General features: G+C 47.0%; 1 protein-coding gene across 1 annotated transcript in view; it reads right to left on the bottom strand.

The window, feature by feature from the left end:
• Positions 1 to 22060, bottom strand: part of LOC103369200 (disco-interacting protein 2 homolog C-like) — a 123664-nt gene that overhangs the window by 25146 nt on the left and 76458 nt on the right. The window contains exons 3-9 of the mRNA XM_008297854.1: positions 20093 to 20203; positions 18627 to 18752; positions 15416 to 15466; positions 15186 to 15373; positions 3752 to 3911; positions 2248 to 2367; positions 142 to 339 (exon numbers count right to left, since the gene is read on the bottom strand). Of these exons, the coding sequence (XP_008296076.1) occupies positions 142 to 339; positions 2248 to 2367; positions 3752 to 3911; positions 15186 to 15373; positions 15416 to 15466; positions 18627 to 18752; positions 20093 to 20203 (954 nt within the window). The remainder of the gene's footprint in view (positions 1 to 141; positions 340 to 2247; positions 2368 to 3751; positions 3912 to 15185; positions 15374 to 15415; positions 15467 to 18626; positions 18753 to 20092; positions 20204 to 22060) is intronic.

Raw genomic sequence — 22060 nt, 5'->3', positions numbered from 1 at the left:
CATCATCATCATCACCATCATCATCTTCATCATCATCATCATCATCATCACCACAGTAATGGAGGTTTACAGTTAACTAATGAACTAATGAACTAATGAGCCCAGACCGGTGTCGCTGACTGCTGCTGGGTCAGAACCTACCGTAGGTGAGCACGTAGAGCGGCTTCCCGTTGGTGTCCATGGTGCTGAGGCAGGGCGCCTTCGGGGAGATGGTTCCCCAGCGCTGCAGTGCCGCCTCCAGGGACGGGGGCCAGTTGGTGACCACGCCCAGCTGCTCGCCCTGCAGCGCCACCATCTGGGCACCCTCAGCTTTGGGCAGGTTGGGGTCTGGCTGCTGCACTGGAGGCCGACAGGAGGAAACACAGCGTCAAGCGTTGAGCTCACAGTTCTGTCATCTTTAGCTAAGAGACGCTAATGGATTCTCTGAACCACAGAGCTCCACCGACATGGCCCTAACCCTGAACTAAAACACAACAGTCCCAATAATCTGGATGTTAAGGCACAGAGGTATCAATAATTCATAAGCGAGACATAAAGTCCAGTCAGAACAGCCTGGTTGTGTTAGCGGTGAGTGTTAGCGGTGACAACGTGTTGCTTTCTGTCTGAATGCAGATGGACGTGAAGCAGGAGGGAATGAATCCAGCAGCCGTTCACATCAACGGTTCTGCCACAAACGCTCAAACTGCAGCTCGTTTATTAAACACAGTGACGAGACTTCTGTCGGTAAATATGAATGCTGTGGCTGAGGTTGTGTTCATGTTGTGTCGCTGTATCACACACAACGTTCACAGGAACACGTCTCAATCAGCAGCCGCAGTGAATTTTAAAGAGACACTGAACCAAGCCGAGTCTTTCCCACATTTAATATCCATCCTTGAATTATGAATCAACTTGTGTCTCTGCAGCGTTTGATTCTGAAACCAGAAGGAAACGTTGAGCAGATGTTCAGGGAGGAGCTCTGCTCATCGGGGTGCTCGTGTTCAAGCGAGATGTAAATAGTCAGCACGAGTCCTCCTGAAAGCCTCAACGGTGAAACTGATGCATTTCTACAAACATATTTGCTAACATGCTAAAATGCTAACTGCATTCTGCGGTAGGTAAAATCACTGATCAGGAACTAAACCAGTCAGTTTTAGGTTCTGGCTCCTCAAACCAAACTCCCCCTTTTTAATTGAGGTTTTAGTCCATATTGAAGTATTTATACTACATTTACTTTTGGTAACGTCCCACCAGGGCTGAGGTTGATGAGACGTACTGCAGCGAACCACTAGGGGGCAATAAGGGTAGTTTAGCATTCTTTTAGGGATTCAATTACCAGTTGCAGATGTTCTGATCCGATTTCAAAGATCAGGATCCAACTGACTAGTTTTAGCACCAACCTGAACAGATCCAAATTCTTGTTCACGTCTGATGTCCTAACCCTAACCCATGAGCTGGAGGTCCTGAACCTCCTCAGAGTCTCTGTCATGGTCCCATTGCTGCTAAACTCCCACAATGCTCTCTGCTGCCACCATGACCTGCAGTCTGAGTGATGCCTCCTCTGGTCTCTACAGGATCAAACAGGAAGAGGCTCCACCTGGTGGAACAACCAGGTACTACAGCTGCTCATGACACATTTACTAAAATCATAGAGTGAATACTGGTTTTATCCATCGGTTGGAGTCTCAAAAATCCTACCCTCTACATCTACCCTCTGACTCTACATCTACCCTCTACATCTACCCTCTAACCCTACATCTACCCTCTAACTCTACATCTACCCTCTGACTCTACATCTACCCTCTAACTCTACATCTACCCTCTAACCCCACATCTACCCTCTACATCTACCCTCTACATCTACATAAGATAAGATAAGATGTGCCTTTATTTATCTCACAGTGGAGAAATTGAAATTGTTGATAGCAGCATTCAACAGAGGTACACATATACGAGACAGGAAAAACTAAAAAACTAAAAATGTGCATATAAATAATATAAATATAAGAATAGATCTACCCTCTAACTCTACATACTAAATATTAAATGACTCAGACATATAAAGTTGATCCAGATGTCTTCTTTGTAGGCTTTAGTTTGCAGAGTCTTTGTGTCGCCACACTTAACATCAATGTTCCTCTTCTCTAATTCTATTCATCGGTTCTCCTGCTCTGTTCTGACTCAGGGTGTTGTGATGTTCTCCACCTCCTGGGGATCAACACTTAACAGACTCACTGTGTATTTTCAGAATAAGAGAGAAGCCGTTACCCTCCAGAAGCTCCTCAAAGTCGTCGACGAAGAACTCCCTGAGCGGCGGCCGCTTGGGTCTCTTCAGCGTGTTGACCAGCTGCTGGATTTTGGCTGAAACTCTGCTGCTGACCGGAACTCCTGCAGAGCACAAATACAGTCCAATCAGAGTTCAGATGTTCTGGTTGGGCAACCAGTGTTTTAAACCTGCGTTAGAGAACCTCCGAGTGAGGAATCGTGGCTACGAGGCGAGGCTCCTCTGATTTTAGGCTCAACTCTGCTGAGTTCTGTTTTCAGGGAGAAAATGATCAGCCAGTAAAATCCTGAGTGACGACAGCAGTTTGTTGTTTTCATCGGTTTCCTGAAACCCGAACCCTCTCACAGCCATCTGATTCTTCATCTCAGGATCAGGGTTCTACCTTCATGCTGTGAATATCTTTCAGTTCCAGGCCCTGAACTCCACAGAGGAGGGTTGAAACTTTTTAATTCATTACTGTTTCCAGCATTTGTGAGCCTCATAACTTCAGCTGTATGAAGCTTTCAGGGCTGAAGAACTCACGTTTACACTGTCGGCATCTGTTTCACCTTCACACCTGCACAGCCCGAACTCTGACGTTTACCACAGATCCGATGTAAAATCACTAACGTCTGCTTGAATGTCCAGAAAATGTGGGAAGAATAAGAAAAAACATCAGAAACAACCTGAGCTCCAACAGGAGGATAAACGAACCCACCATCTTCTGTTTTGTACCAAAATGTGATGATTTCCGGATTAAAACTGAGAGAAAGACATTTATTTCATGTAAACTGAGCCTGACTTGTGACAGATTCACTGTTTAATCCTTCAGTAATTAAAGTGAAAACACCAGAGGAAAGGGAGAAGGACTAAATCTGAGCTCCGACAGCCTGAATCAAACCTCAGATCCTCAGACACCAAAAGACAAACAGCTCTGATATTGTCTGACTGAAGGAGGCAGCCAAGCAACAGCGTTTCTGATTTATGGCGAAACCTTCTGAGTTTGGTTGCGTCTCTTCGAGCCAAACATCCCAACAAGCTGTAAACTCTGACATCGTCCACGTCTGACCAAACTCTGCTGCTTCCATCCCTCCAGAGAAGGAAGGCTTAACTCCGTCTTCTCTAAAGTCTCTGCAGAAACGTGACGATTCATCTTTTCTGATGCCAACAGGTTCTTCAATCTGCTCTGGTGTCAGCGTTTGCTGCTTTTTTAAATCCCACCTGTAGAGTTTCATCCTAATACAAATAAACTGGTACATATATTTATTATAATTTCATCTGTGGGTGAAACAAAACGTGTTTTGTAAAAGGTTAAATATGTTTTCTGTCTGCAAGAACATGAACAGAATAAATCTCCACCGATCAGCTTCAGTGGATGAACTTTACAGTCTTTGGTTTAGAATATTTCTTTCTGAGCCGTTTTCCTTTAAAACCACTGAACTGGAACATCTGAGTTACTGAATCATCGTTTGCACACATCATGAATACTGATGTAATCCTCCCACTCACCGTCTCCGGTCTCCATCAGCTCGGCGTTGCCGTACCTGGGCGCCGGTCTCGGGGCGGCAGTGCCGGTACCGGTTCCGGTGCCAGCGGCCGGCGTTCGCTCCACCTGGATGCCGTCGGTGTTGTTGGTGTAACCAGTGACGTCTGGAGGAGCAGAGTGGTTCTCTGGAGGACCGAAAGCAGGAAGGTCCGGTTAGAACCCACTAACGGAGACTCTGCAGAACCAGCTGGAGGTCCAATAGTTCTAACAGACACCTTTACAGCACACAGAGGTCATTACAGGACAGAAGGACATTCAAACACAGAAATGGAAGATGATCAGAAACTCTGGTTTTTTATGATCCCAGATGTAAACACTGAGAACGGGTTAGAACTCGAGACGGTGTCGGTTCGTCAGCCGAAGCTTCGTTCAAGCCAAAACGCTTCTGTTTCTGCTGAAGGTAAACACACAAAAATCCTGTTGAGGATCAACAGACTGGAATGCACTGGGTCACAGGAACCAGGCTGTGTTTAAATCATCAGCGCTGATCCTGTAGAACAGCTGAAGGTCCATCAGAGCCGTAAACAGCTGATTAACCAACGAGGTCAGCTGATTAAAAATAAGAAATAAAAAGGCATCAGTTAGTAAAACCTGCTGAAAGAACTGGAGGAGGTGTCGGCCGGATTCTAAGTTCTGAAAGCAGTGAAGCGGTTAAACCTCAGTGTCGGTACCATCACCAGATGGAGAACATCTCTGTCCAGTGGACGGTTCTTCACCTGCTTCAGAGTTATCGGGTTTGACAGCATAAAATTAGAGCTGCAGCTGAAATCAGTGTTTTCTCACTTATGAACTTGTTCTACAGAACGTTCTCATTGGTCCATGCGGGTCCAAGCAGGCATTTAGTGCTCTGGACGTTCAGGAAAGGTTTGTGCTGCTGCCTCATCGGTCCTGCAGGTCAGAGGTTCTGATGGAGACATGATCCAGCTGGACGGAACTTCTTCTGTTCCAGAAGAACCACGAGGAAGTTCTGCTACATTCTAATCATGTTTTCTTTCAGGTTCCAGAATCTGGTTCTTAGAGGCAGAAGAACGAAAGATGCTCTAAAGACTTTTGGTGGAAACATACTGAGAACGTTCTGGAACATCTGGAAAACGTTTTCTGAATGTTGCACTGAGAACATTCCTTGGTTGTTGTCATGGATCACATTACAGGAGCTTCTTGTAGCAAACGTTCTGTGATCTGAGGCCTCAATAACATCTTGAGAACGTTTTTTGAAAGTTCTACTGAGAACTCGTTCTGCGCAATTGGGGGAAGGTTGTATAAAGAACGTTCTATAATGTTCTACCTGTAATATATTACATTACATTATAAGAACGTTAATCCGTCATCTGAGGCCTCGATAAGATCTGGAAAACGTTATTTGAATGTTAATTTGAGGACGTTCTTCTTTCGTTATGATGGAACATTGTTCAAATGTTTCATAGAACATTAAAAATGTGTTTCCTCAACAACGTCCTCAGAACATTGCAGACAGAACTTTCCACCTTCAATAACACATCACATTAAAGGAACGTTTGATAGAAATCATCTGAGGCTTCGATGACATCTGGGAAACGTTTTATGAATGTTGGTTTGAGAACGTTCCTCCTTACCACAGAACATCATCTGTGTTCTGGAACATGACTGGAAACGATAATGAATTTGTTTGTTGTAAACTCGACTGAAACATTTCAACTATTTTAAAACCAGTTTTCTTTATAAACATAGAAAACAGAACGTCCAGGTGGTTCTCTGACGTTCTGCCTCAGACCAGCTCAGACGAATAAATGGTGACAGATCGACTGTAAATGAACCAGAAGAAGAAGGAAAACTGTGGAACCAAACATGGTGAGGATCTTCCAGAGCGACGTGGCATTTGAGAGAACCAGACGTTCTTCTGGACTGTTCTCACAGAGCCTCTCTTGACTTCTAAACTCCTCACAGCGAAGTGGCCTCTCTGTTCCCACGTTCCCTTCGAGCCACCGTTGAGAACGTCAGCGATGAAAGGATCCGACGGCTGCAGCATGAAAAGGCAGCGACGGGTTCTATTCAGACGTTCTGCTCAGTGTACAAAGAACCCGGTCCATCGTTCTGGATGCAATGAAGTTCACTGAGAGCTGCTTGAGTCACGTTTCTCATTAAATCATTTCTATTCGCTCTTCGTTTCAACCTGAGACCATCTGATCTAGTGCATGTTTTAATCTAATGAGAACCCTCAGTATTGATTTCCTTCGTTCCCTTTCATTAACAGAACGACGTCTGTTGGCTCCCGACTGGTGTTTGGTGCAAAGTCTCCATAAAACACTTCCTGTAGCTGCCTGTCGGACATGGAGGCAGATCTTCCTCCTTTCTGCTCATTCTGAGTTTTAATCACAGAACCGTTGATGCTTCTAGAGACGCATCGATTAAACAAAGTAGAGCAACGGACCCAGATTCAGCAAATAAATGGTGATGAAGATGAAATATCAGCGAGTTAAATGTCGCTCAGTTCTTCAGAATCAAACTGGAAAAATGCATTTTGTGCAGGAGGACATTCGATGTTGAAGATTCTGACGTTGATCTGCACCAGGTTTCCTCTGTGGAGGCCTAAAAGTTGGAGGAATCCTCAACGTCCTGCAGAGACCTGCATGAACCTTCAGACCTGGACAGAGAGTTACACAAAGTGTGTTAAATCTGTCGTGAACAGTTTCCTCATGTAAACACCACCTACAGACTGACTACGGACCAGAACGGTTCTACTGACTGGACTGTTCTGTGTCATGTCTGATAGAGCTGTTCTTACGGTTTCCTCTGTATAACGTGTGTTTTAGAACAATAAAGTAAAATCTCATCTTGTGGGAAGCGAGATGTGGATAGCAGCGTATTGAACTGCTGCTCCGGTTCCATTTCATCACAGCGGCGGCGTTCAAAGATGCTGAACTGATTATTAGCAGCTCCTGCTTGTAGAGATGACAGCAAACTAAACCTAAAAGTGTTCACAACATCTTCTTCTCAGATGTCTGAGTGGATTTCTGCCTTCGGGGAGCATCTGATCCTCCTCCACGTTAATCCGGTGTAGCTCGCTAACAGCTGCCTGATGCACTGACATGCTTTTGGAAAGTCGGTCCGCCTCCGTTCGAGCCCATGAATCTGAGCAGAACTGACTCCACACGGGAACACGTGGAGTTAGCCGAGCAGGGAGACGATTTCCAGCAGAGCTCTGAGCCACAGCCGGCAGGACAAAAACAGAATTCTTGATCCAGACATGAGCTGAATATCAACGCTGCAGCGTGCAGCTCAGGCATGCTAATTAGCGTAGCACGCTGCTCGCTCCGTCTGCGACATCTGGCCCGAACCAGACGCTCCGAAGCAGCCAGTTGATTATCTGTGTGTGCTGTTGGACTGTTTCTGTGCGTGCATGAGAGCGTGCATGAGAGCGTGCACGCCCCTGCAGCGACCTCATCTGACTGTCTCTGTGATGACGATGATGAACGTCTTCGTCGCTGCTGGAATATCAATCAGGCAGCAGGTTCAGGGACGCCTCGGTCCTCCAGGTCACCGAGGGTTTAAATCCGACTTCATGGTGAAAGAAACTGGAGCTTTAGGTTATCTGTTCAAGACACAGTGACAGATTCCTTCTGAACTGTTCAGCATCTCCGTGGACGAGGAGTCCATCAATAACCAGATAAACAACGATCTGCTGAGATAAACACGATACGGCTGCTGAAGGCTTCGTCCTCTGAACACAGACTCCATTAAAGAAATGAGTTGGTTCATACAACCTGTGTTCATGCTTTTTAGCCTCTGGTCCAGTCAGAGTTATTTCAATATAATATCCTCTGATACCATTTAATAGATAACACACAGTTTAGCCATATTTAAAAACTGCTCGCTTCTACTAAAAAATGCAACAGACAACTTTTCAGCATTAAACATTTCAAAGCTGTAATACTGCTGCACAAAGACCGAATGGATCAATCTGCATTCTCCTCAAAGGATGTCCGGATCAAGATCTGAGTCATTTAATACTCAGTATCTGCTGATAGGTAAGAGTGCGAAGGGTAGATGTAGAGTTAGAGGGTAGATGTAGGGTTAGAGGGTAGATGTAGAGTTAGAGGGTAGATGTAGGCTTAGAGGGTAGATGTAGGGTTAGAGGGTAGGATGTTCTGAGGCTCCAACAGATGGATAAAACCTGTATTGCTACAGGATGTCAGCAATCGTAGACCAGCTGTAGTACCTGGTTGTTCCACCAGGTGGAGCCTCTCCCTGTTTACTCCTGTAGAGACCAGAGGAGGCGTCTACAGACTGCAGGTCATGGTGGCAGCAGAGAGCATTGTGGGAGTTTAGCAGCAACGGGACCATGACAGAGACTCTGAGGAGGTTCAGGACCTCCAACCAATCGGGATCATCAGTCCCTTCAACAGTAACAACTGTAACGCATTCAGCGTAACTCAATATCAGAACAGGCCAAATATCCATTTTCATTTTGCCTTAATTTAAGTAAAATGCCACTGGTCTGTCTTGATAAGTCTCCATTTGGGTTATTTTTAAAGAACCTACATTCTGCTTTTTGTTTTTTTCCTTCCTCTAACGGAGTCTGTGGACTGACGCTCCAAACCAAAGGAAGCTGTTCTATTCTGAGCCTCCAGAGTTTATGAGCTGTAAAGACAGTCTGGCTTATTTTAAGACATGTTATCAAGTGAAATCCACTTCCTGCCCTGGCAGCAGCCACATCTGCTTGTTTTAGACACAGCTGTGTGTATGTGCAGTAAGTTGGGATATTTTAGCCGTTGGCCCAGATCTCAGTAAAACACCAGGAGTTTTATCACAGCGTGGCTGCAGCTCGTCCTTTATTCGTCTCTCAACAGGTTTCTGTTGATTCTCAGGCAGCTGAATCTCATCAGAGACCCAGTGATGTCAGAAAGCTGCTTTTTGTCAATTCAGGAACTGATATTATTGTTGAATAATGTTTTAGAGGAACTAATGATGATGAGTACAAACTGAGCCTCTGGCAGGACTTTACTCTAAACGTACGTCCCATCTGGTCTGGAGGGTTTTTACGACTTAAATAACAAACTTTACTTCTCCTGGTCGCTGAAAGAACCACACAAATATGTTTGTCTATGAAACTAGACTTTATTCTGTGAACCAGGAAACTGATGAGGGTGTATAAACTACTACCAGAGTCAAGAAGCCTGACTGAGGAGTCCTGTGGCAGATGTTTCCTTCTGGATGAACAAGTGAATCAGCAGAATCGTCCTGATAAACGACGTCCAGCATCGTTGTGCTGCTGCTGCTTGATGTACGGCTGAAACCTCAGCATCCAGTGGCAGCCTTCATTACATTGAACATGGGAACTCCTCCAGAGCCTGTAAATGGATTCAGGGTGTATTTTTCTCTTTCTGACGCTGACAGATGGTTGATTAAAGGTCCGTTCCTCAACGTTTTCTTTAAGTGAAGGCTGGTTATTTGCTCCAGAGTGGATCGCTGCGTTTCCTCGAGGACCGCCTGCTGTCTTTGAACATGTCGGGCATCGAGCTGCCTGATGGAGTCCTCACACCGGAACATGTAGAAGTAAAGGTTTGGTGTTCTCTTTGCTGAACCATGAGGGGAAATCAGTTCTATCAACCCAACAGACGACAATAAGCAGGACCTAATGGTCTGATATTCCTTTAACTGGACCGAAGCAGAGAACCAGCAGCGTTGCAGCAGCAATGGAGAAGATCAGCAGAAACATGGACATAAATAAGAAATGTACATAAGTACTGTTGATCAAATGCAATATCTGTTAGTATTTACTTTGTACTTTCTGTCTGGAGAAGGTTTTGTAAATATCGCTGTACAGGTTCAGTTAGATTCTGGACTTGGATAGTTTTTTTTTAAAGCAGGAGCTATTCCAGAGAGAGGGCAGGGCTAGAGGGCAAACGGCAGGGCAGGTCGCCCTACGGTCTTCTTACCTAAAGACGGGCGTGTCGGTGTGTATGCATCTGTGGACTGTGTGGCTGCATGTGGTCGGGTGTTTTCATTCATGTGCTGCTGCGTGACTCATGAGACAGCCGTCGTCAGCAGCTGCAGCCTCAGTCAGACTGTTTTGCAGCATCTTTGAAGCGCTGCATGCTGTACAGTTTTACTACTTAAGACGTGCGTGTGTTGGTGTGCATGCATCTCTGGACTGTGGCTGTGTTCAGGAGAACCTGTTGAGGGCCTTTTGAACGTCATCAAAGTCAGCTTGACTGTTTGTACGAAGCAGCGTGAATGAAACCACCTGCTCTCAGCTCATTGGTGCTTGTGTCGGTCCTGGATGTCGCTCAGCTTCCTCTCCTCCATCTTTTACTGCAAGTGGCCACAGGAGTCCTGAGGAGCTAGAGGCCGACCAGAACCTGCAGCAGGAGGGGAGGTCCATGAGATAGCCGACCATCATCGGTCTGAGCCGGCGGAGCTGAAGTCTGTCTGCAGGATCCAGTGGACGGCAGCTGAACGGCATCGAGCCATGACACGGTTCACCTCATCCAGTCAGAACTTTAAAACAGAGATCTGTGGGTCGGGCCTTCAGCTGAAGTGAACCTGCACAGGTAACTATGTGATCACATGAGTTCAACTAAACCTGTGGTTTAAAAATGGTGCTCGTGTTGATTCTGCATGAAAAGCTCATGATCTGATCCGGTCCTCTAGTCTGTAGAACAGCTCGTGGTACCGGGTTTCCTCTACGCCAGGCTGCTAATCAGAACCTTTTGTAACCAGACAAAAGCAGGAGTTTGTTCCTTTGATACAGTTTTTGTGATTCCGTCGAACAAACAGCCTGCGTTCCGCCGCCATCTGCTTTCTGGCCCAGATGAAAGCCGTCTTAAAGCAGATCGCCTCTGGCTGAGCACAGAACTGAAAACATGCTGCATAATTAGCCAAATCAATAAACAACAGCAAACACAAGGACCTTGACGAGAGAGGAGCGCAGAGACTCGTACAAGCTGCTGCCAGCCGCTTTAGAAGCATTGTTGATTTTCTTCATCAACAATTCGCACTTCAAAAAGCTGCGAGCGTTTTCCACACAGACACGCTGCCTTCATGCATCCACAGCTCGATGCTACTCCCATCAAGGTGAGCATCCACACCCTCGCTCACAACACGGCTCAGCACAGGTTCAATCAGCGGGAACGGGCCGACGAGGAGCAGCAAGCGTACGACGGAGGACACTGAGGGGGAGTCACTGAAACCAGGAGGGAGGAACACGACATCCCTGCTCGAGCCGAGGGATGGCGGGAGGCCGACCCGAGTCTGGGCTCTCCGCCAGCCATGCTCCGGTCTGGAACTTACCGGAGCGTCGGGAGTTTCCGTTCTCCAGCAAAGCAGCTGGCACTGCCCTCCTCCTCCTCCTCAAGGAGAGGTGGGCTAAAAGGCCTGAGGAACAAGAGGGGAGGGAAGCTTGAGAACGTTAACTGGTGTGGATCAGGAGCTCAGCTCTGGACAACAGAACGGGATTGCACTTCCAACACGAGGACTCAACACGATGTCAACACTGTGGAAAGAACCAGTACAGCACGACTACCAGGACAGAGAGGCAGCAGCTTGGTCCTCATCACAAACACAGCTCTGCCTCCTGCATCAGCTCTGACGGCGGCTTTGATTCGTCCAGATAACGTTGATGGAAACAACCTGTCTGTTAACCCTTTCAACCCTGCAGTCCGCTGTACCGGTCTGCCGCTTTCAGTCCGTCCACCCTGCAGCCCGGTACAGCGGCGCCGCTACACGGTGACTTTCTGTTACTTTCATGCTGATTGGCTATCAGTGGGAATCCCCACATGTGAACAAGAGATTCAGTCATGGAATAAATTATGCAAATAATAATAATAATAATAATAATAATAATAATAATAATAATAATAATAATAGTTGTATATATCCCTGGTAATTAGGAAGTTTACATTTTCACACCTGTATTTCACCTCCAGACGTATTTAACCGTCACTCGTCTACTTCTGACCGACACCAGACGTGTACCGATGTGACGTCTGCTGAAGGATTTATGAGTGATGAATCCAAACCGTGTCTGATCTTGAACTTCAAGCAGAGTTCCTGAGTGTTGACGGGCTAAAGGAGGATTCAGGTTTATTTTCTACTCTCTGTCTCCACTGTACAGGTTCAGGACGATGAGTCTCATCAGTCTTTGTTCAACACAATCACTTTAAATGTTTGTTTTCAGTGTGACTGAAGCGGAACGCTCAGCTCCTATACAGTCAGCCAAGGCTAATAAAGCCACTAAAACCCTGAGATAAGTTCTGTCTTTACCTTCAGTCAGACTGAAAACAAACAAGACTGAGAAGGAGGATAAAAGGACTCCAGGCTGTGGAACCACAACTCAGGAATCGTCCAAACTGACTCAGATTTGTCTAAAGTGGATCAAATGTGTTCAGACTGACTCAGAACCGGGTCCAAGGTGAAGCTCATGGCTCTGCTGCTGACTGAGGAGGAAGACCTCCACGTGTCCATGACCGGAGGAGTTCAACTGTAGAGATACAACTGATGAATTGAAGTGACTTTAGAATGGTCCAGAATGACTCCAGATGTGGAAAAACAACTTTTAAAATTGTGCAAAATGAGCTGAAACTTGTCAAAAAAAAGAGTAAAACGTGTCCAACGTGAGTCAGAACCTGCACAGAGCGACTCCACATCGGTCCAAATATACTTCCTGTGTGTAAAAACCCTCTGAATCAGTTTCAATTGGGAGCTCAAACTAACCTGACAAAAGCTGATTCAAAGTTAGAAACATCCACAAACATGAAACTAACTGGACTTGTCCCTGGTCCGGTCGGGTCAGGATTCAGTCACCAGCCGGTCGCTCTGAAGAACAAGAAGCTGAGTTCGTTTCAGTGCTTCAGATTTCAAGGGAGCCTCTGGAGGGGTTTTATGAAGCAGCATCGAGTTCCTGACGTCACTGAGCTGCACCGGACCTGAAACCAGCCGGACTAAACCTGGAAGGACGACCCGATGCTAATAATCAGTCGCCAGCACACGATGAGAAGCCGTCCAGGGTTTCCTCTGCCATCAACATGAACTCAGTAAAAAAAAAAAAACTGTCTCAGTCAGACTCTGGAGAGCTGACACAACATGATGCAATGGAAACGAGCAGCTGTGAAACCAAACGGGCTGAAGTCGGTTCCTCCGCCGACTCACAGCGGAGTTCTGCACAAGATTCTGGCTGAACTTTGGGAGTCTTTCTTAGAATTTCAGTAAAAAAAAGTCCCCTCATCTGTGAAGTCATTTTATGGTTCAGTGTCTCCAGAAATAGAAAAACACAGAATCTGGTGCATTTTCACACTTTGGTCAAGTTCAAGACAAACATGTGAAATGATTCATGTCAAGGCCTGGAGAAGGTTTGTCCAAAATAACTGCAAACACCTGCAGGACTACGGTGAAACATAAAAGCTGCTCATGAGCCATGTTGAGGGCTCAGTATGTCCATAAACAGAAGTCTGATGATTAATGATAGATCAATACATGATCCTGATGAAAGCTTGTCAGAAGAAACTCCAGGCGTCTAAAACAACTTGAAACTTGTCCAAAATATCACAAAACTCCACATTAGGATTAAATAAAACTAAAAAATAATAATAATCCAGAAATGAAAACAGCAATAAAAAGCTTCAGTAAGACATCAGCTCACACGGGAAGCAGAGGATCTACTGAAGCTGAAGGGAAACTGCAGAGACACAACTTATGACCTCCGATGAAGACCAAACCATGAAGAGCTGCTCCACCAACATACAACCATCAGGTCCTTCACCTCTGACCAGAATCACATCTGGACACCTTCTAGCTTCGGGATGAATATGAAATATCTCGTGTCTAAATGTGTGTGAGATTAAACAGAAGGTTTTGGATCTGAGGTGGTGGACGTCTGGTGTTCAGATCTTGTTGGTATTTGTGTGAAGATTCCTGGAGTTTGAATGAAGAGCGTACTTCCAGGAATGTGTTGACTTACTGGGTTCAGTTTACGGCGTCTGGATCGGACTCTGGTGTCGGATGTCTGCTGAGGTTTCTGAGTGAAGATGTTTAGATCTGAACCTCTGCATGTCGCTTCAGGTTCCAGAAGTCGAGTCTGGGTTTTGCTAAAGCTGCCTGGACCTTCCTGGTCGTCTGGACTTTGATAAACTGTTTTGTCTCTCTGAACCGATCTGGACCTGTTGTTGGCTGAAGGTGTCAGGGATGAGCTCAGGGTCTGCAGATCAGGCCAAGAGTCTCTGGGCTCGGCTAGAATCTGGGTTTTGTTAAAGGTTTGTGTTCATCTGAGAATGTGTGGATGCTTCAGGTGCTGGGAGTCGACTCAGACGAGCTGAACTTAGCAAAGCTTCTCCACGGTTGGCCGAGAGGCTCTTGGTTCTGCTACGAGTGTTTAGTCTTGTGTCCGGTCAGGAGCTGGATAAGTGTCTCAGCATGTTCAGGAGCTGGTTTCTCATTTATCTCTGAGCTCTGCTAAGGACTCCTGGATGTTGGTCACAAACTTGCAGTACTTTGCTAAACGTACCTTGAGTTTGCTGAAGGTGTTTAGATTGAAGGTGGTTTAAGGCTTCAGCAAGTTGCAAATGTCCAGATTTGCCTAAAAGTCTCTTTGCTAGAAGAGTCGGTTTGTATTAGTGAAACATCTGGACGGCTAACGGTTAGGGTGAGGGTTAACGAACGGTGTCAGGAGTTGGTCTGGAGTCTCAACGAGTCGGAGAAGTGTGTCCAGACTTGGCAAAGGACATTTTATCTTTGTTGCTGATTTCTGGACTTTGCTGAAGGTTCCTCAGATTGCCTCAGAGCTAGCTGAGCTTTTGATGGATTTCTGAACTTTGCTCGGACGTTGCAAACCGCTAATGAGGCATCTGCTAAAGGCGTTTAGATTTAAGTGTTCAAAGTTGGTTTAAGGCGTCAGCAGGTTGCACCAAGACTTTCCTAAAAGTCTCAGTTCTTTGCTATAGAAGTTTCTGATTTTTGCGTAACATGTGTGGACGGCTACAGCCTGGTGTCAGGAGGTGGTCTGGAGTCTCTGGATTTAGATTTAGACGGAGCCTAGAGTTTCCTGGACTTTGTTCCGTGTGACTCGTCTTGGCTGAGACGATTCTCGGCTTTTCTTGTCAGACTTTACCAGAGATTCCTGGACGTGACCAACAAACTCAATATCTTGCAGAAGTTATCCTGAGCTTGCTGAAGGTGTTCAGATCTATCTGAGACTTGGAAAGTTAGTTCTGGTTTCAGCAGGTTGAACATGTCTGGGTGTTGTAGAAACACTTGTGGATGTGGAGCTGAAGGACTAGTTTTTCTAGAGGTGTCTACATGTGGCTTAGATCTGGACAAAGACAGCCAGCGGTCTCTCTGCAGCTGGCTGCAGGTGTCGGGTCTTTGCGGCTCACCTGTCTTGTGGTGGTGGTGGTGGCGGTGGTGGTGGCGGAGGTGGTGCTGGGCGGAGATGTGGACGTGCTGGGCCAGGACGTCGGCCAGCCTGCCGCCGGCTGCCCCGCTGCCGCCGCTCCGCGTGGAGGAGGAGGACGAGGAGGCGGTGGAGGAGGTGGTGGTGGTGGAGGAGGTGCCGTGGATGGCCCGGCTGATCCAGTGCTCCATGCTGATGCTGCCCTCCCGGCTGGACGACGTTCCTCCGCCGCCTCCTCCGTCCTCCTCCTCGCCGTCGCCCCCGCCGTCGTCGTCGCCGTCCCCCTGACCTTCGCCCTCCGAGCCCGACGAGGTGTCTGAGGAGGAACAGAACCATGTGACGGGTCCAGAGCGGCTCATGACTGAAAACTTTATTCAAAACGTTGTCCAGAACAACTTCAAACTTAGTCCAGAATAATTCCAACACTGATGGGAATGAGCCAAACCGTTACCACAATGACTTGTTTAAATCATTACCATCTGTCCAGAGTGACTTAAAACGAGTCAGAATTTGGATGAAATGACTGAAAACGTTTTCAGAATGACTCCAAGTTTATCCAGACTTACAAAATTAGTTCAAAATGACTTAATTTGTCTGGAATTTCTCTCAATTTTGTCCAAAAAAACTTTAAAACTTTCACTAAAATGACTCAAAATGTTGTCCAGAAGTATTCAGACACTGATGGGAATGACTCAAACCTTCTACAAAATGACCTGCAAGTCGTATAAAATGACTGAAAACTCTACAGTTACTCTGATTATTATGAACTGAACAGAATGACGTTTGTCTAAAGTGACTTGAAGCGTTCAGAAACCAGTCAGACTTGGGATGAAATGTGTCAGAATGAAACCCGTTCGTATTCAATCCACAGACGAGCAGCTGAATCAGACGGAGAACTCAGAGCTGAAGTCAGTTTTTCCAACATCTCGTTGCACTAACAGGAAACGCTGACATCACCGATCAATAAATGATCAAACTGTGGACACAGAAGTCGACACACAGAAGGATCTGTTTCACCGACGCAGAGCCAGATTCAGAGCTCGTGCTGTGAATGAATCTGATCCGATAACATCAGAGCTTTATGTTGACATATAGATACAGACGGACAGGAATCAGTGGCAGCCTGGTGTCTGCAGGGATCAATCACATCGATCTCCACCTGATCAGAAGCAGGCTTTAGTCTTTAAATGACAGTTTAGTTGGTTTTATGGGAAACTTCTGCAGAACGTTGTCGGGGAAACCTGACAACGTTCTGCAGAACGCTGAGAGAACGTTTTCAGAGTTCGTCTCCGATCACAGACGGCGTTTAAGCTCCCAGCATGCTTTGCTGCTCATCTGAGTTCTATCAGCAGGAAGCTGCACAGGAGACGGAGCCAGGTGACGTGGTGAATGAATGAATGAATGAATGAGTGGATGAATGAGTGGATGAGTGGATGAGCATGAAGTGGAGCAGTCTGTATTCATATTGTCATCATGCAGCTGAAACCCAGACGATCAGAGTCGCTGCTCAGCAACACCAGACTCAGCTGTCCTGGAATGAACCGCTGGCAGCCAGAGTGTGTTCAGTGTGTGTGTGTGTGTGTGTGTGTGTGTGTGTGTGTGCGACTGCTTCTGCGTCTCTCTGAGCTTTTGTAAATCTGCAGGATTCTGTTTCGAGTCGTTTTGTGTAAAACTGTGGATCCTGTGAACGTCGTGCACGTGAGGACACACACCAGCCGTGTGTTCAGTGTGTGTGTGTGTGTGTGTGTGTGTGTGTGTGTGTGTGTGTGTGTGTGAATCCCTGGAAGGCTGGTGTGTGTGTTAGTCAGTGAGCGCTGCAGCTTTACCTCCACGGTGGACAAACCAACACAAACCAGACTGTTCGTGCTGATTCTGTGACGGCGTGCTCGCTGACGGAGGTCGTGTGGATGCGACTACAGCTGCTACCGTCTGGTTCAGATGTGATGGAGGTTCTGCAGACAGGAGCTCAGCTGGATTCTCCAGATTCACCCACTGAGGACAGTGAAGGACGTCTGGACCAGAGGTCAGAGCTGCCAACTCATGGTTGACCAAAGTGATGAGAAACGACAGAAACCTGTTGTTCTGGTAGATTAATGGTAGCAGCTGGACCTGCTTGAGTTCCTTGAAGACGTTCCACCTTCATCCAAGAGGCTTCATCAGCTCTGACTGACTAGTTGGGAGTTCCACATACTGATATCCTGAAGGAACCATTAACACCTGAGTTTGGGTTTCAACTGGAGGTTTGAAACGTCTTCAAGGAACTCAAGCAAGTCCAGCTGCCACCATTAATCCACGAGAACAACCACGACCTGGAGGACTGAGGATCTTCTCTGACATCTAGAGAAACGAGGTGTCCATCTGAGGGAAGCAGTGGTTCTGATTAGCTCACCGTCGTCCTTCAGGTCCCGTCTAAGCACCGACCAGCAGGAGGATCAGTACTGCAGTCACACACACTGGCCCGATTGGCTCTGATGGTTTAATCATCGGCAGCAGGCTGGAAACGTTAATCCAAATGATCCCAAATCACAGAGACGTGATCGGCCGCCTTTACAGTCTGGACCAATGTGGGTCATTTTAGAAACTAAATATACACAAAAAACCTCCTCAGAACATCTGGTTCTGATCCTGCAGCACCTTTATCTACTGACCAGAGTTCTACCTTCAGACTGTGAATGTTCCAGAGGTCCAGGTCCTTGAAGTCCACAGAGGAGGGTCCAGATTGATCACCTTAATGGACTTTTTCCATCATTTCTGAGCCTCAGAACTTCATCAGTACAGCAGATAGACACATGACATTTAGGAGGAAGAACACATCTGGGTTCTGCTAGAACCTGACACCAGATCAGTTCTACATCCATCCAGGTGTCTCAGTCTGAACACTGGACCTGGTTCTGTTCATGTCCTCTGTCAGCAGCTGCTAGCATCAGTATTATGGGATGGATCATAGTGGTACCAGTTTAATGTCTATGATCATGTATATTGTGAGATTTTTCTCTCCAGAACCAGTCCATTTTGTGTCGTTCTGGTTGGTTCTGTGCGTCGGTTGTTTAATCAGTTTGACATGTTGTCGGTTTGGAGTAAAGGTTCAGTCGAAGAAGTCCGACTCTTCAGGTCACGGTCACGCTGACATGAGCCTGGAACGTTTACCCAGAATGCACTTTGTAAAGTTTCCTCTGGTGACTGATCAGAACCAGAACCGCATCCAGGGTACCACTGATTGTTCCTATGACTCTGTGTCATAGACATTAGACTGGCACCACTATGATCCATCCCATAATACTGATGCTCAGAGTTGGTGTTAATAGTGAATTAAGTCTGAGGATGAAGCAGAGGAACGTTCCAGCAGCAGAACTTCCACAGAAGTTCTGCACTAGAACCCAGTGGAGCTCCGACCCAGACAGTCCTGAGTCCAACAGAACCGCTGTTTTAAAGAGACAGTTTATAGTTTAAGGTAGTACCTGACAGGAGCTGCTCACCTGGAGGCGTGTAGGCGTCCATGGAGGTCTGCACCACCAGCGAGCGCCGCTTCGAAGGCATCGGAACCGCCATCTTCCTTTCTTTGTGCTTGGCCAGCGCCGCCTGCACCGCCTCGGTGTGAACGTCTGCAGAAGCACAAAGAGTCAGGGTGGGCTTATCTGCTCACATCAGAACCACCATGCTGCTGTAGGTAGTCTGGAGGCTGTACAGTCGCCTCACACTTCCTTCATTTATGCTGTAAGAAGATTACGCTGCGGATCCTGAAAACTGGCTTCAGCCTGACGATCCATCGGTGCAGCTTCATGTCGCTACGTTTGGCTCCACCAGCTGCTGCTGCACCGACCGAAGCAGACACAGATTATACATGTTGTGCTTCACCTGAGGCCCTCAGCGTTCACCACATCCTCCACACGACAGCGCCGACCAAACCTCCACGTCCTGTCGGATCGACCCAATAAAATAAAACGTCCGTGTTGCCCTCGACCACATATTTTGTACAACGAACGCAGCTTGATTTAAAAGAACATGAGCATGACTGGGTTTACAGGTTCACACTTCCTCTCCTCTAATCAGCGTTCGTACCATGTGGACCAGAGGAGGTCTGCAGCTCCCACCCAGAGAGGAAGCAGCTTCAGGTGTGTTCTTCAGCATCCAGCAGAGTTCAGACATCACGTCCTGAAGCGCCGAGAGAGAAATCTCAAAGCGCCTGAGCAGCGACGTGACGACGTGTCGGCGCTCCGACTCGCTGGACACGACTTCTTCTTCCTCAGAATGACCTTCCAGTTAGAGAGTTGCCACTTCAGGAGATTCCAGACGGAGCTCCAGGCCTCCAGATCAGGACCTCCAGAGAGCGTCAAGGTGCTGCAGGAGCTCTGGGAGCAGACGGAGGAAACCTCCAGGTCTGCTCTGTGATTGAGTTCAGCCTGGTATCAGCGCGCCGTCATCAATACCTCGTATTTAAGGCTAAAGACTGAAACAGCACCTGGTTCTGACTTTAACCACTGAAAGAGATGATCCCAAAGAACATGTAGGAGTTCTTCAAAAAACAGTAAATAAATAAACAAACAAAAAAATCTAAATAAATTGTGATCTGTAAAATAAAAAATATATATCTACATGTGTATCTATGTATATTTACATATATATCTGATCGTTTCATGACACTTCAGCAGAGAACAGACCGACGAACCTTCAACCCTGATGTTTGACCAAAGAAGCTGTTCGGAGCGTTTCAGGAAACAAACTGAAGCTGCAGCTGTAGTTTAGCTTCAGCTCCAGAAGAAGTTCTGCCTGGTTCTGCTCATGAAATGACCCTCAGACATCAAACATTACAGCAGCTTTCATGACTGACCTGATCCTCACCAGCCTCCTCCAGGAACCAAAGTGAAGCTAAACATCTTCTAACCAACCCAGTACCAGGTTCTGTGTGAGCTGAGTTCTGCTGAATCGGGTCTGTGTCTCTCACCTGAGCGATACCGCTCGTCTCTGGAGCCCGAGGACCGGCGGCGGTGGTACCGGGAGGACGAGGACGGGGTAACGGGCGTCCTCCGGTCCGGGCCCATGGACGGGTCCATTCCTGCAGCACAGAGTTCACATGTTCAGTCCAGTACAGTCAACACGGTCCATTTACACTTAGACATGATCAAATGCTAAAATAAACAACATTTGTGAAAAGCAGCTTTTAATTTGGACATTATTTCGTTTAGTTCTAAAAGGTGGATGAGATAGAACAATATAATACCACAGGAGAGACGAGGACTGGTTCTGGACTGGTTCTGGACAGGTTCTCGTCTCTTCAGGGTTTTAATGACGTGTTCTTGTATCTATTGAGCTCGTTTTTTGAGTCCGTCTCGACTAACTTTCATCATTTTGACGTGTTTCTGTCTGAGTTCAGAGTCAGTCTGACCCACAGATCCACATTAAACAGCCTGAGTTCTGGTTCTGGTGAAGATCTGAAAACTCTAGTTTCACGTCATTTTGGACCTTCTTGTGTCGGTTCGGACGTGTTCTGAGGTATTCTGGACACATTCTGTCATGTTTGGAGGTGAAGGCTCACAGACACACCGTCTGATTAAACCGTCCACGTTCTGTTTCTGGCTCATGTTTGGACCAAACAGAACTTCTCAGGCGTCCCCAAGCAGCAGCTCTCTACAGACCAGCTGCAGATGTTTGATCCTGGGACACCTTCAGCTCCACAGCAGCTGGATCTGTAGATTCAGACTCAATCATTTATTGGCTGCGTCACAAGATGAAGCTACAAACTGCTCCAATAGAACCTCCTGACGGGTCAGAACCACAACGATCTGAGCTGGAAGCAGAGCAGAGAGAAAACAGCCGGCACCGACCGGTCTGATGGTAAAAGCTCCCGCTGATCTACCAGCTTCTAGCAGAGCCTCGTCCGTCTTCATTAGAGCTCAGAGCGCCGCTGCTGCTCAGCGCCGCTCAGAGCTCGTTATCGACCCGTTAACAGAAACACCTCCACTTCCTGTTTCCTCCGGGGAGTCTGGACTCTGCTCAGGACTCGTCTCTGACGCTCAGCCGGTTTGTTCACTCGCATCTTAACCTGCGTCTCCTGTTTCTGAAGCTCCAGATCCTCCAGACCAGGGCTCGGCAACCTTCAACACTCAGAGATCCATTTGGACCTGTTCCCCACAGAACAGGAAACACCAGGAGCCACCAAACCCTTCTGACCTCTAACATGAAGATAACTCTGCATATGTGGCTTTTTACCTTCATGCTGTGTATAAAAACTACATTCATGAAACCAGTGAGCTGCTGCAGAGGAAACACGAAAACAGACGCTGGTTGAAGGTCAAACAAACACTCAGTGTCTGTCTGAGTCCTCCTCGTATTTATGAAATAAAAAGCCGACTTAAATCCTCCACCTGCAGCAAAGTGAACCAGCGTCTGGTTGTCCTGCTGCCTGAGGAGCTCCCGGCAGAACCAGGACAGGAAACGATGCAGCTTCGTTAAAGCTTGTGTTTGTGCTGCTCACCATGGATTCATCAAAATGCTTTCATCCAGTGATTATTAATGTAAAACAATGTGCTGGCGTCATGTCTTCTGTCCAGTGGTACGGTTCTGACCCATCCAGGCCTCCGTACAGGGAACGCTTCTGATCAGACACAGTGAAACCTCCCACACAGAGGCCTTCCAGGAGATCAATGTCGGCCGTATTGATCCTCTCTCTACCAATCACTGCTGACACAAAGACTGTGAATCAGGCTGCAGCTGCCTCCAGATGTAACGCTGAAGCCGACAGAAGGAAGCTGGACGTCCACGGAGAACATTGTTTAATGATTAGGATCGTTTGTGGAGCGGCTCAGAGCTCAGATCAGATCCAATCAGCTGCTCAACAGAATACAGAATAAAATCCACAACGTAGAACGCACCAGCAACGTTCAGAAAACATTCACTGGAGCAGAGAAATCAT

Source organism: Stegastes partitus, unplaced genomic scaffold (genome assembly GCF_000690725.1).
Source record: "Stegastes partitus isolate 25-593 unplaced genomic scaffold, Stegastes_partitus-1.0.2 Scaffold1253, whole genome shotgun sequence".
NCBI classification, from domain to species: domain Eukaryota; kingdom Metazoa; phylum Chordata; class Actinopteri; family Pomacentridae; genus Stegastes; species Stegastes partitus.
The sequence above is the reverse complement of the archived record's forward strand: the minus strand, read 5'-3'. Positions and strand labels throughout refer to the sequence as shown.